This window comes from Papio anubis, chromosome 12 (genome assembly GCF_008728515.1).
Source record: "Papio anubis isolate 15944 chromosome 12, Panubis1.0, whole genome shotgun sequence".
In the NCBI taxonomy this organism is placed as follows: Eukaryota; Metazoa; Chordata; class Mammalia; order Primates; family Cercopithecidae; genus Papio; species Papio anubis.
In genome coordinates this window covers 41,072,063-41,086,345 of record NC_044987.1, presented here as the reverse complement: position 1 = coordinate 41,086,345, position 14,283 = coordinate 41,072,063, and the positions used below count along the sequence as shown (strand labels likewise).

The following is a 14,283-nucleotide window of genomic DNA, read 5'->3' as shown; positions in this document are numbered from 1 at the left end:
CTGATAGTGATGATTGACAGGCCTAGCAGGCATGACACAATGAAAGGCCTCATGCTGCCTGGTTAAGGGCTCAAATTTATGCCTTTCTCTTCAGACGTCTAATGCCTATCCCAGCCCAGAGCAGGTTGGTAAGGGTGCTGAGGCAGGACACTTACAAAATCTCTCTCAAATCACACCCAAATAATTAAGAATCTCTCTCTTTGCATGGCCCTTCACACTTTAATGAAGGGCTTTAGGACATTGACCAAGCACCCATATTCTCCAGCTTCCCTGTCCAGCATAATAGCCACCAGTCATGTGTGACTATGAAGCACCTACATGTGGCTAGAATGAACTGATTGAGCTTTAAGTAAAAACTATGCATCAGATTTTGAAGACTTAGTATGAAAAAATATATAAAATATCTCAATAATTTTTATATTGACTAGGTGTTAAAATGATATTTTAGCATTTTAGATATATTAGATGAAATATATTTCATCTGTTTTTTACTTTTTAAAATTTGACTACTAGAATATTTAAAATTATACAAGTGACTTGCATTATATTTCCATCGGACAGTGCTGCTCTAGGTGATCTTAGTTCTAAATAGTGAATCTCTTCCTGCTGAATGGTTATTTTCTCAACTAGAATGTGTATTAAGCATCTCCAGAAAATTCCTTTGAAAATGTTTGCCATTAACTACCAATGAAACTAATCAAATAATTATAACTCTTTGGATCTGAGTTTCTTCACATCCAAAATGAAGAGGTTAGACCAGCAGTCTCCAACCTTTTTGGCACCAGAGGGTATGGTTTCAGGATGACACTGTTCCATGCCAGATCATCAGGCATTAGATTCTCATAAGGAGTGCACAACCTAGATCCCTGGCATGTGCAGTTCACAATAGGATTCATGCTTCTATGAGAATCTAATGCCGCCACTGATCCAACAGGAGGTGAAGCTCAGGCCGTAATGCTTGCCCGCTGCTTGCCCACTCCTGCTGTGCGGCCAAGTTCCTAACAGGCCACTGACCAGTACCAGTATGCAGCCCACGGGTTGGGGACCCCTGGGTTAGACTGTATCTCCTCTATAGTTTCTTCAGTTCTATGATTATTTCATTATAATTGTTTTAAAAAAAATTTTTAAGTATGCTCTATGCATAAGGATATACTTAGTTTTTAAAATTATAATGTATATATGTAATTTTCAAACTTTTTTAAAACATAAAAATAATATTTCCTTGTTGATATAAAGACAGACACGAAGTTATTTTATATAGCCACGCATATGTTAAAGTTGCACATTCATTTACTATATTGCTATTATAAATTTTCCCACGAAATGATTTTGTTATGAAGGTTTTTATTTTTTAAAGGTTTAGCCTATTGCTTCATTATTTATTCCCTATAATTGGTCCTTTAGCTTTTCTTCCATAGGTCATCCTTATTCTTCATCTATTTATGCCCCCTATATTCTCCTTTGACCATTTCTGGTTACATTTTATCTTATCCTTACTTTGCCATGTCCTCTGATTTTCTTTCATGACTAAGCTCTCTTGTCACTTCTCACTAACCCTGTTTAGGAAGATTTCCACCCTGGCCACACGCTTCCTATCCTTTAGACTGGGGCCTTCCTGGTCTCATCCCTTTCAAAACAAACTTACCTGAAAATATCTAATAATAAGGACATTTCAAGGTGAATTCAGGTCTTTACTGTTACTTCTTCCTAGCAGGGTAGGGGACAGGTATTTGCATTTTAAATCTTAACTCTCATCCTGAAATGAAAACCTTTATTTGTATTAAATTGAATGGGATGTTCCTATTCTATATTTAAATTTTCCTAAAATCCATTATAGTATGTGTCTTCTCACATGTTTTTGCAAGCATTCCCCTGCACCTATTCTTCCATGTGAAAACATGAAACCTACAGTTTGCTAAGGAAGATCCTGACTGCTAAAGAAACCAACTCAAGCTTAATGTTTGGAGAACACTGGATTTGGAGTAAGATGATCTAGGTTTATATCTTGAGGTATCATCCATTTCAAGTGCAAATAGATGGACAAATCCATGGACACATCCTTCATTCTCTCTAAGCCTGGGTTTCCTAATCTTCTGAAAGGAGCTATAAATAACACCTGATACACTTGCTGAGTGTATTTCTGAGCCTCTAAAGAAATAATGAGCATGGAAGTACTTACCAATGTTACATAGCCTTAGTGATCTTGGGCATTCTGAGATTTCATTAAATTTCGTTGCTAGTTCCATTTTCCGTTCCTTGGGTTAGAAAAAAAATACATTGACCCATTCAATTCAGACAAGAATAACTAAGAGTTTTCAGAATAATGAAAAGTTTCAAGTTAAGATAACACAGTCACCCTCTTCATGCAAACATGAGAGCTATGAAACACTTATTAGAACTAATATCCCAGGTGACTATATACAATTCATCTATGAAGCTCAATTTGTCAAGAAACAGCATGATGGTTTTATAAAATTCAGTTGGAACCTGGACGGAGGGATGTAGATGCGCATTAAATTCATGGAATATTGAAGTAGCAAATTAGCGTTAAAGTGATGAAAGTAAAGTGCAAATAAAAGACTTTAAGAATTAAGTAGTCGCCTCCATGTATTAGGAAGGAATTCTTTGGTTAAAATAAATCAAACACAAAATTCAAGTGCTTAAAACAAATCGCTCGAGATGTCAGTTGGAAAATATATATTCTTTCCTATTATTTCCTCTATGAAATGAAGAGAGACAGAAATTCTGTCATCAATGACTCTTGGAATTTGGTGGAAAAAGGAAAGAATCCGGAGTCAGTCCCATTGAGTTTCGTTCCAGCTTCTTTTAGAAGCTCTTCCCTTCTCCCTGAAGGGAGGCAACACTGTCCGCTCGCCTGACTAGCAGTTTTTTAAGGACCCATCGCGCTTGGAAAGCCAGGTACAAGCAGATGCTGTTAGAGCATGAAATCCAGCTCCTCCCAGCTGGAAGACACTAGGGTGCACAGAGAGAAAAGCAGTTCTCTTTACCCCAAGTTTATTTCTTTCTCATACCACTTCAAATTTGAGTAAGAGGAAAGAGGGCCAAGGGGATTTAAAGAACCTGGATGATGAACTCCCAGCTGTTTACAGTTCCTTCGTGATCTCTTTGGTTCATTCATTCAACCAGTATTTCCGGGCTGCAGCTTGGGTGCCGGGCCCTGAGGTAGGGCAGTGGGACTACAAAGAGGAAAGGACCCAGAATAGAGGGGGCACTGGACGCATAACTGCGGGATAGCGAGGTCGCGCTCGCGCAGGGCGAGGTTGAAGGCAGCCGAGGAACCCCCACAGGGCAGCGCCTACCGCCGCCGCGCCCATCCCCCACTCCGACGGCCACGAGTTCGGGCCGCGACGTCCCCATGGCAACAAGCGGCGGCGCTGAGCGCTGGGAGGGAGAGGCCCAACTGCCTGGTTGGTCGCGCGGCAGGAGGGCCCAGGCGGCGGGAGCGCAGAGGCGGGTGGCAAGGCCCCTTGGGGCGGGCCTGGCCAGGTGGGAGGTGACCTACGCGGTCCTGCGCCCCCGGCCTCAGACCTCTCGGGCGAGCGCCGCGCAGCGCAGGTAATGGCTCTTGGCCTTCCCGGCCCCGCCTGGCCCCTGACTCTCACCCAAAGGCCAGGCTGTCCCCCGGGCTGGCGCGGGTCCTTGAGCGGGACAGGGGGATCCCAAAAGGGCGGCCGCTCTGCGGGAAGCTGGGCTTGAACCGAGCGCGGGTCCTGGAGGGGCGCGTGGCGCGGGGACAGAGGCTGGGAGGGGAGGCCCACCCATGCATATCCAGAGCAGAGCTGCGCCCTAAGTTAGAAGGCCTGGGCTTTAGTCGTGTGGCCTTGGGCAAGCCACTTAGCTTGTCTGTGCCTCAGTTTCCCTGACGTTTAAGTGAGAGATTTGAGAATCTACAAAACCATTTATAGGTCTGCGCGTTCTGGTCACGTTTTCCTTCACCATCCCTTGCTCCTCTCTGCTCTGTCCCACACACAGTTCCAGGGTCTCTCCTAAACTCTTCGGTTTGGAAGTGATGTGAGCTCGAATCTTCCTCCTCTTTCTACCTCCTTGAATGCTCTTTAATTGACTTTTATTCAGTGATTCGGAGGAGTTGAAGTCCTTCTCAATACTTTCTCCAGTTATCGTCATAGATTATTTTTTAACTATAATTTTGTTACTGAGAAAAACATTTTTTTTTTTACTTTAGGCAAATACTAACGTCCCTATTTTGTCAAGAGGTGAGCCAGTGCCCATAGAGCCATTGAAGAATTTCAAGATTTCTTTTTAAAGGCATTCGTAGCCTTTTTGTCTTAAATCTCATAGTTATATTCATCCTAACAAAACCCAGAGAGGGCCAAAGAAAGAATGTACTCAAATAAAGGCACACCTTTATTGGATCCACAAGAATAGAAAGTTTGAGAACATCTGGCTAGAATTTCTCTTTTAATGGGAATTCTGTTTTACTCATTCTCATGTACTGAGTCCTTTGCAGACAATATAGTACCAAGCTATTATTCAATAAGTAGTAAATGGATGCTCATTTTAGTCAGTACCACATATTTCAATTCATCACTAAGTCAATATCATAAATGCATAGGGGTCGCTAAACAAAAAAACTCAAGTTTGGGAGGCCAAGGTGGGCAGATCACGAGGTCAGGAGTCTGAGACCAGCCTGATCAATATGCTGAAACCCCATCCCTACTAAAAATACAAAACTTAGCCGGGCGTGGTGGCAATTGCCTGTCCCAGCTACTCAGGAGGCTGAGGCAGGAGAATCGCTAGAACCCGGGAGGCAGAGGTTGCAGTGAGCTGAGAGCGTGCCACTGCACTCCAGCCTGGGCGACAGAGCGAGACTCCGTCTCAAAAAACAAACAAAAAACCAAAACAGAAAACTCAAGTTTCTATATTTTGTAGGATCAAGAGCCACTACACAGAAAAATTCATACTAAGTGGGTTTTGCCAGTAGCTAAATTTTCCTGTTTTATAGGTTAATGAATGTAAACATTTTAGGAATTTGGATCATTTTCCCCCTAACAGATTAAAAATCAAGAAATATAAACCAGATGTAGCAGTTTCTTGACATGGAGAACCAAGCCCATAATACAATGGGGTAAGTGCTAAGAAATTTCTGTTTTATAAGTATGTACTTAACTATGCCAAAAACTTCCTGAGAACGCATGAATTTTGAAATTTACTATTAAGAGAAGGATATGCCAATTATTTTTGGTGAGGCAGATGAGAGGAAATATCAAGTGACTGTAATTAAGAATTATAATGTGAGAGTTTCTGATTTTGACACTACAGATCTGCACTCAAAAAATCACTGTTTTCCAACTCTTAGTGACTGTCCAATATCTAAGGGTGATGGATGCTGAGGCAGGCCTCATGTGCTCTTCCATTACCACAATGCAACCTCTCTTCGACAGCTTGCTCCTTTTTTGCTGCATTATCTCAAGTTTCCCTCTACTCTTGCCCCTTAAGGCTGAACTCAACACTTAAACATAGGCTGAGAATAGATCCAACTCCGTAAAAACATCATCAAGAACTAGATATTTTACCAAAAGTTTCATGAAGAGATAAAAATAAAATTTGTATAGCATTTGTCATTGTAGAAATCAAATTCCTGTTTACAAATATCTGTCCTAACTCTTTACCTGCTACCAGCATCACAGAGTTTTGTCTTCCAATCACTAGCCAACTGACCACTGGCTGAACACAGCGTTTGGGGAATGAGGGGGTAAAGGGGTGGTTGTATAGTGCCTAATCTTGATTGCAGCTGACTTTGGCACTAGTCACACCACTTCAGTTGTCTCACTTTCAGAAATTCTGCCCAGACCATAACTTTAATGTCAGGCTGAAAGAAAGCTGCACAAGTTTGAATAATAATCATAGCTATCACTTTTTAGCTGCTACTGCGTACTCCTTCTTACAACAGCCCTGCTAGGTATTATTCTCGTTTTACAACTAAGAAAAGTAAATATATTACAGTACAGTCTAAGCTCTTATAACAAAGAGACTCCAAAAACAGCAGCTTAAGTAAGATTGAAGATTATTTCTGTTTCATATACTTGTCACAGGTGCTATGCTCGCCCAAGATGCGCAGACCAGGATTGGTTTGGCAACTCTGCCATCTTCACTAACGATTTCTATCTCTAGGACCAAAGTGGTTGTTTCAGCTCCTACCATCATAAGTGTGCTCTGTCATCATGACTGTGCTCCTTCCATAGGGAAGGAGAAGGGCAAGAGGAGAGAGTGAGACATTTTCTTTTAGGAGTATAACATGGAAATGGCAGGTCTCACTTCTGTTCATTTTCCATTGGCCAGAACTTAATCCCAGAGTTACAACTAACAGCAAGAAAGGCTGGGAAATATGGTCTGTAACTAGGCAACCGTATGATCAGATGAAGCTTAGAAGTTCTAGAACAAAGGAGGAAGAATGGATATTGGTGAAAAACTAGCATCCTCTACCACATTCAGCCTCAGAAAGGTAGAAAGACCAAAAAAAGCAGGAGCTCATCCTAGAATATACACCAGGTTAGTAAAGAAAGTAGCATTTGAATTCAGATATGCCTGGCTCCAATCCCTGTGTTCCTTTCTGCGTTGGAAATGGGTGGCAATGAGATGCAGGGAGCAGCCTGCCTGGTATCCATAGTAGAGCCAAGTTAGGATTCTGGGTTGAGTATGTGTTGGGTCCGTGGTGTGATGATAGCACTAAGAGTTAAGATGCAGATTGAAGATGTTGAACCTAAGGTTGGGTACCAGCTATCACTTCACTCCTGCAAATCCAAGGCTATGGAGTCATTTAAGAAAGAGACCTTGTCCTTAAAGAACTTAGAATTTAGTAAGGAACAGTATAATTTGTTTGGGTATGGTGTAATTACAACCCCCCAAGTTAATGAGAGTTATTAGAGGTTTTCCTGAGGTATTGTTCCACTGATCACAGTAGACATGGGGCCAGACACTGCCTACCATGGTCTCCAAACCATGGAGACCCCAGGTTGGCACTGCCTCAGTCCCACATGCTATTGAGAAGTATGTATGAATCCAGATCATGAATACAATAAAACTTCATCATCAGGGGCTTGTTATGTAGCTTATTAAACCATGTCACCTACCTATACAGTAATGTTTTGTGGAACAGCCTACATTTAACAGATACTTATTTAGAGTCTACTGTCAGCTACTTACTGGTCTAGGCACCAGGAAGGTAGCAGTGAACAAAATAGACAACTGTTTCTCAAGGGGCTTATACCATAGTGGAAGAGACAGATAATAAACATAAAATTTGTATCATATGGTGATATGAAGAAAAATAAAGCAGTCTAAGGGTGGGAAAAGTAGAGAGTGTGAATGGAGTGGTCAAAGATGCTATGGTAAGGCAGCATTTGGGCAGAGAATATATCTGGGGGAAAAGATTACACAGAGCCGGAGCAGAAAGTGGCAAGGCCTACAGTGGGAGCTTTCCCACAGAACATTTTCAGTGTGAGTGAATCAATATTCTCGGATATCATGGTTATAACCCGGTTTGATGTTAATTTATCCATGATTTCTCCCAATTATAGGTGTTTGTATTTGTGCCATAATAATCTAAACTGCTTGTAATTGAAACTCAATTTTATGTTTGTTCTTTTTGTTTTTAAAGTGCGTTTCCAGAACATAATTATGGAATGAATAAGTGATCCCTTTTATTGGCCTTTTAAGAAAACCTTCTCTAGATTTTGCTTTGTTTTTGTTTTGTTATTCATGAATTTCTACTTACCAGTTTGCCCTTTTATGGTTTATTTTATTTTGTTCCCATGGGTTGAAAAATTTGCTTCAGTTATTTTCATGATTTCTGAATTTCATTATTTCTTTAAATAATAAAAAGCATGTAACTTTCCTCCTGAGCACAACTTTGCTGCCTGCCATAGGATTAGTGTTCTCACCATCATTTTCTAAATAATGTCATTTCAAATTTCATATCTTCTTTGACTCAAGAGATATTTAGAAAATGTAATTTCAAGGGGCATTTAGTTATCTTTTTATTACTACTTTTTAATCTTTCTACTACTATAGTCATAGGATATGGACTGTATGATTTTGGCTCTGTCAGTTTCACTAAGATTATTCTTGTAGTCTGTTGCAGGATCAACTTTTATTAATGTCCTTTGGGTATTTGAAAACACATGTACGTTCTCTTTTGGTTGAGTAAAAAGGCTAAAAAAGTTATATAATCAAACATTTTAATTGTTGTTATGTTTAACTTGTGCTTTTTAAGTACAGTTACATTAATTTTTGGTTATTTGATCTGTCAAATTCTAAGGAAGATCTTCATTATAATTGTAGTTTGTTTAATCCTTCTGGTATTACTAACAATTTTTGGTGTACATACTTCAGTGTTCTGTTGCTTAATGTGTCAAGATTTATGGGTATATCTTCTCAGCATATTATGTGATTAACATCATAAAATATAGCACAAGTATAAACTGATGTTTTCTATTTTAATCCTACTTTGCCTGATATTAATATTACCATCCCTGCTTTCTTTTTAATATACTTTAATCAATAATATCTTTGTTCATCACCTTGTTTTCAACCTTTTTTATGTCATATCAAGTTTATCTCCACATATAAATAGAATATGGTTAGATTAACAAATAGAGGCCAGGCGCAGTGGCTCACGCCTATAATCCCAGCACTTTGGGAAGCCAAGGCAAGCAGATCACCTGAGGTTGGGAGCTCAAGACCAGCCTGACGAACATGGAGAAACCCCATCTCTACTAAAAATACAAAATTAGCCTGGTGTGGTGGTGCATGCCTATAATACCAGCTACTGAGGAGGCTGAGGCAGAAGAATCATTTGAACCCGGGAGGCAGAAGTTGTGGGGAGCCGAGATTGTGCCATTACACTCCAGCCTGGGCAACGAGAGCAAAACTCCATCTCAAAACAAAAACAAAAACAAAACCCAAAAAACAAATAGACAGGAAGCATGGCTGGGGAGACCTCAGGAAACTTACAATCATGGCAGAAGGCAAAGAGGAAGGAGGCACATTTTGTGTGGCCAGAGCAGGAGGGAGAGAGGGGGAGTTGCATCTCCTGAGAACTCACTATCACAAGAACAACAAGGGGGAAGTTTGCTCTCATGATTCAGTCACCTCTCACCAGGTCCCTCCTCCAACACTGGGGATTACAAGTCGATAAGAGATTTGGTTAGGGACACAGAGCCAAACCATGTCAGTGGGCTTACTGACAGTGGTCTTTACTCCATAGTCATCAGGCTAGGGAGTTTCCTTGCAGGACCCCAGGTCCCTCTCTTTCAGCCTTTGTCTCAGGCTAATCAGATTCCAGAGAATTCTAATTTCTTACCTGGAGAGTATACCAGCATTCTGGGAGCTGAAAAGGAGGAGGGGGCTGAATTCAGACTTACATTGTTGACCTTAACCCCCCAGTTTCTAGTACGGTGGTCCTGGCATCTACTGTACCTGGTGTTTCCCAACCCCAGTCCAAAGCCTGTCTGTTTTAGCTTCTCCAGAGAATATGCCTGGATTCTAATGCCAGTGAGGAGATCTAGGAGTCAACCCCTTCTTAGCTATTCCTCCTGTTTTCAGGCTGACACTCACTTGCTACTTCCAGATGCATCTAGTTGGTTTGCTGCTTGGCTTTGTCTGCTGCTAGTTCCTGTTATTTTTATCCTTGTAGGTTTGACCTTCTAGGTTAAAAATATCCCTTTACTTTGTGTTAGTAGGATTTGGGGAGGGAATAAAACGTGTGCATACATCTTCAATCAAATTCTCATTTTTCTCTACTGAATCTTTTACTGTACTTTTTATTCTGTGACTTTTATCTTAGCCATTGATCTCATTCATAGAATCTTGTCAAATGCTTCCTAAACATCTAGGCACTGCTATGTGACCCACCAGATTCTTCTTATCTGCTATGGAAGTCATTATTTTCAAAGAACCAAGTCATTATTTTCAAAGAACCAAGGTAGATGAATATTAAATCATAACTTCTTGCATCTGATTCAAAAGGTCCTTTAAAACTATGCTTTTCTACATGTGCATCTTTCTTACCCCTTAAAGTGTTATTTCCTTCTGAGATATATTAATCATCTTTACTTTACTTACCAGGTTCTCAACTTTATGAGTCATAACTTCACTTACCAGGTTCTTGATGAGTTAAACACAGTTTTAATCACAGTTTGTAAAATAAAATTTGATTTTTCTGATGTAAGTCAACATATTGGTACCTTAATAAATTATAGTAACATATTATTTTTGCACATTGAAAATTCTTTTTAAATTTGGTTAATTCCCTTCCTTTCTGGTTAGCCCAGACTATACCCCCTTACTCTCCCTCTCTTCATACTTTATTCACCTTCCTCCCATATACACATATATTCCTCCCCAGAGTAATCAAACTGGACAAGTTCTTCTAGTTGCTTGTATCTCTGAAGAAGAAACAAAGTACGTCGGGTTTAAAATCCTGATATGTCAAACTTGAGGGTAGACTCTGAAATGTTAGCAATGCTAAGTGACTGTAGGAATTAAATGCATGATTTTGAAAGGAAGGAAAGTTATTAGGAAGGAGAGAGAGGGAGGAAGGAAGGAAATAAGGAAAGAAAGGGAAGATTTCTACAAGAGACCTAATCAACTGCTAGTAAGTTTAAGGAAAGATGAAAAAGTACCACAGTGTAGGATAAATTTACACATAGTTTTTACAGGAAAATGTTTACAAAACATTAGTTACAACTGGGGGTGGAGCAAGATGGCCAAATAGGAATAGCTCCAGTCTCCAGCTCCCAGTGTGAGTGACACAGAAGATGGATGATTTCTGCATTTTCAACTGAGGTACTGGGTTCATCTCACTAAGGAGTGCCGGACAATTGGTGCTGGTCAGCTGCTGCAGCCCGAATGGAGAGCTGAAACAGGGCGACGCATCGCCTTACCTGGGAAGCACAAGGGCGAAGGGGATCCCTTGTCCTAGCCAGGGAAACTGAGACACACAACACCTGGAAAATCGGGTAACTCCCACCCCAATACTGCGCTTTACCAAGGGTCTTAGCAAATGGCACACCAGGAGATTATATCCCACACCTGGCCGGGAGGGTCCCACACGCACAGAGCCTCCCTCATTGCTAGCACAGCAATCTGCGATCTAAGGGCAAGGCAGCAGCAAGGCTGGGGGAGAGGCACCCGCCATTGCTGAGGCTTAAGTAGGTAAACAAAGCCTCTGGGAAGCTTAAACTGGGTGAAGCCCACAGCAGCTCAAGGAGGCCTGCCTGTCTCTGTAGACTCCACCTCTGGGGACAGGGAACAGCTAAACAAAACAAAACAAAAAAAGCAGCAGAAACCTCTGCAGACACAAGACCCTGTCTGACAGCTTTGAAGAGAGCAGTGGATCTCCCAACACGGAGTTTGAGATCTGAGAACAGACAGACTGCCTGCTCAAGTGGGTCCCTGATCCCTGAGTAGCCTAACTGGGAGACATCCCCCACTAGGGGCAGACCGACACCCCACACCTCACACGGCGGGGTACACCCCTGAGACGAAGCTTCCAAAGCAAGAATCAGACAGGTACACTCGCTGTTCAGCAATATTCTATCTTCTGCAGCCTCTGCTGCTGATACCCAGGCAAACAGCGTCTGGAGTGGACCTCAAGCAATCTCCAACAGATATACAGCTGAGGGTCCTGACTGTTAGAAGGAAAACTAACAAACAGGAAGGACACCCACACCAAAACCCCATCAGAACGTCACTATCATCAAAGACCAACAGCAGATAAAACCACAAAGATGGGGAAAAAGCAGGGCAGAAAAGCTGGAAATTCAAAAAATAAGAGCGCATCTCCCCCTCCAAAGGAACACAGCTCATCGCCAGCAACAGATCAAAGCTGGATGGAGAATAACTTTGACGAGTTAAGAGAAGAAGGCTTCAGTCCATCAAACTTCTCAGAGCTAAAGGAGGAATTACATACCCAGTGCAAAGAAATTAAAAATCTTGAAAAAAGAATGGAAGAGTGGATAACTAGAATAATCAATGCAGAGAAGGCCATAAACGAACTGACAGAGATAAAAACCATGACACGAGAAATACGTGACAAATGCACAAGCTTCAGTAACCAACTCGATCAACTGGAAGAAAGAGTATCAGCGATTGAAGATCAAATGAATGAAATGAAGCGAGAAGAGAAGTCTAAAGAAAAAAGAGGAAAAAGAAATGAACAAAGCCTTCAAGAAGTATGGGATTATGTGAAAAGACCAAATCTACGTCTTATTGGGCTGCCTGAAAGTGAGGGGGAAAATGGAACCAAGTTGGAAAACACTCTTCAGGATATCATCCAGGAGAACTTCCCCAACCTAGTAAGGCAGGCCAACATTCAAATTCAGGAAATACAGAGAACGCCACAAAGATACTCCTCGAGAAGAGCAACTCCAAGACACATAATTATCAGATTCACCAAAGTTGAAATGAAGGAAAAACTGTTAAGGGCAGCCAGAGAGAAAGGTCGGGTTACCCACAAAGGGAAGCCCATCAGACTAACAGCAGATCCCTCGGCAGAAACTCTACAAGCCAGAAGAGAGTGGGGGCCGATATTCAACATTCTTAAAGAAAAGAATTTTCAACCCAGAATTTCATATCCAGCCAAACTAAGTTTCATAAGTGAAGGAGAAATAAAATCCTTTACAGATAAGCAAATGCTTAGAGATTTTGTCACCACCAGCCCTGCCTTACAAGAGACCCTGAAGGAAGCACTAAACATGGATAGGAACAACCGGTACCAGCCATTGCAAAAATATGCCAAAATGTAAAGACCATCAATGCTACAAAAAAACTGCATCAACTAATGAACAAAATAACCAGGTAATATCATAATGACAGGATCAAGTTCACACATAACAATATTAACCTTAAATGTAAATGGACTAAATGCTCCAATTAAAAGACACAGACTGGCAAATTGGATAAAGAGTCAAGACCCATCAGTTTGCTGTATTCAGGAGACCCATCTCACATGCAGAGACACACATAGGCTCGAAATAAAGGGATGGAGGAAGATCTACCAAGCAAATGGAGAACCAAAAAAAGCAGGAGTTGCAATCCTAGTCTCTGATAAAACAGACTTTAAACCATCAAAGATCAAAAGAGACAAAGAAGGCCATTACATAATGATAAAGGGATCAATTCAACAGGAAGAGCTAACTATCCTAAATATATATGCACCCAATACAGGAGCACCCAGATTCATAAGGCAAGTCCTTAGAGACTTACAAAGAGACTTAGACTCCCATACAATAATAATGGGAGACTTCAACACCCCACTGTCAATATTAGACAGATCAATGAGACAGAAAGTTAACAAGGATATCCAGGAATTGAACTCATCTCTGCACCAAGCAGACCTAATAGACATCTACAAAACTCTCCACCCCAGATCAACAGAATATACATTCTTCTCAGCACCACATCACACTTATTCCAAAATTGACCACATAATTGGAAGTAAAGCACTCCTCAGCAAATGTACAAGAACAGAAATTATAACAAACTGTCTCTCAGACCACAGTGCAATCAAACTAGAACTCAGGACTAAGAAACTCAATCAAAACCGCTCAACTACATGGAAACTGAACAACCTGCTCCTGAATGACTACTGGGTACATAACGAAATGAAGGCAGAAATAAACATGTTCTTTGAAACCAATGAGAACAAACATATGACATACCAGAATCTCTGGGACACATTTAAAGCAGTGTGTAGAGGGAAATTTATAACACTAAATGCCCACAAGAGAAAGCTAGAAAGATCTAAAACTGACACTCTAACATCACAATTAAAAGAACTAGAGAAGCAAGAGCAGAAGCTAGCAGAAGGCAAGAAATAACTAAGATCAGAGCAGAACTGAAGGAGATAGAGACACAAAAATCCCTCCAAAAAATCAATGAATCCAGGAGTTGGTTTTTTGAAAAGATCAATAAAATTGATAGATGGCTAGCAAGACTAATAAAGAAGAAAAGAGAGAAGAATCAAATAGACTCAATAAAAAATGATAAAGGGGATATCACCACCGACCCCACAGAAATACAAACTACCATCAGAGAATACTATAAACACCTCTATGCAAATAAACTAGAAGACCTAGAAGAAATGGATAATTTCCTGGACACTTACACTCTCCCAAGACTAAATCAGGAAGAAGTTGAATCTCTGAATAGACCAATAGCAGGCTCTGAAATTGAGGCAATAATTAATAGCCTACCAACCAAAAAAAGTCCAGGACCAGATGGATTCACAGCTGAATTCTA

The 14,283-nt window shown here is 40.9% G+C and overlaps 2 protein-coding genes across 8 annotated transcripts in view; one reads left to right on the top strand and one right to left on the bottom strand.

Moving 5' to 3' along the window:
* SLC36A4 (solute carrier family 36 member 4) overlaps positions 1-14,283 on the bottom strand; it is a 221,826-nt gene that overhangs the window by 180,388 nt on the left and 27,155 nt on the right. Inside the window, exons 1-2 of one of the 2 annotated variants that reach the window (XM_031653034.1) lie at positions 3,082-3,301; positions 2,180-2,255 (exon numbers count right to left, since the gene is read on the bottom strand). The gene's annotated coding sequence lies outside the window, so the exon portion shown is untranslated. Of the gene's footprint in view, positions 1-2,179; positions 2,256-3,081; positions 3,302-14,283 lie in introns of those variants that run through there. The other variant, XM_031653033.1, reaches the window with a different exon arrangement.
* DEUP1 (deuterosome assembly protein 1) overlaps positions 2,826-14,283 on the top strand; it is a 98,791-nt gene continuing 87,333 nt past the window's right edge. For 3 of the 6 annotated variants that reach the window (XM_003910546.5, XM_031653032.1, XM_009187095.4), the window contains exon 1: positions 5,813-6,531. In XM_003910546.5, the coding sequence (XP_003910595.2) occupies positions 6,434-6,531 (98 nt within the window). In that variant the 5' untranslated portion in view covers positions 5,813-6,433. Of the gene's footprint in view, positions 2,920-3,455; positions 3,577-5,034; positions 5,108-5,812; positions 6,532-14,283 lie in introns of those variants that run through there. The other 3 variants (XM_017948854.2, XM_017948853.3, XM_017948855.2) reach the window with 3 other exon arrangements.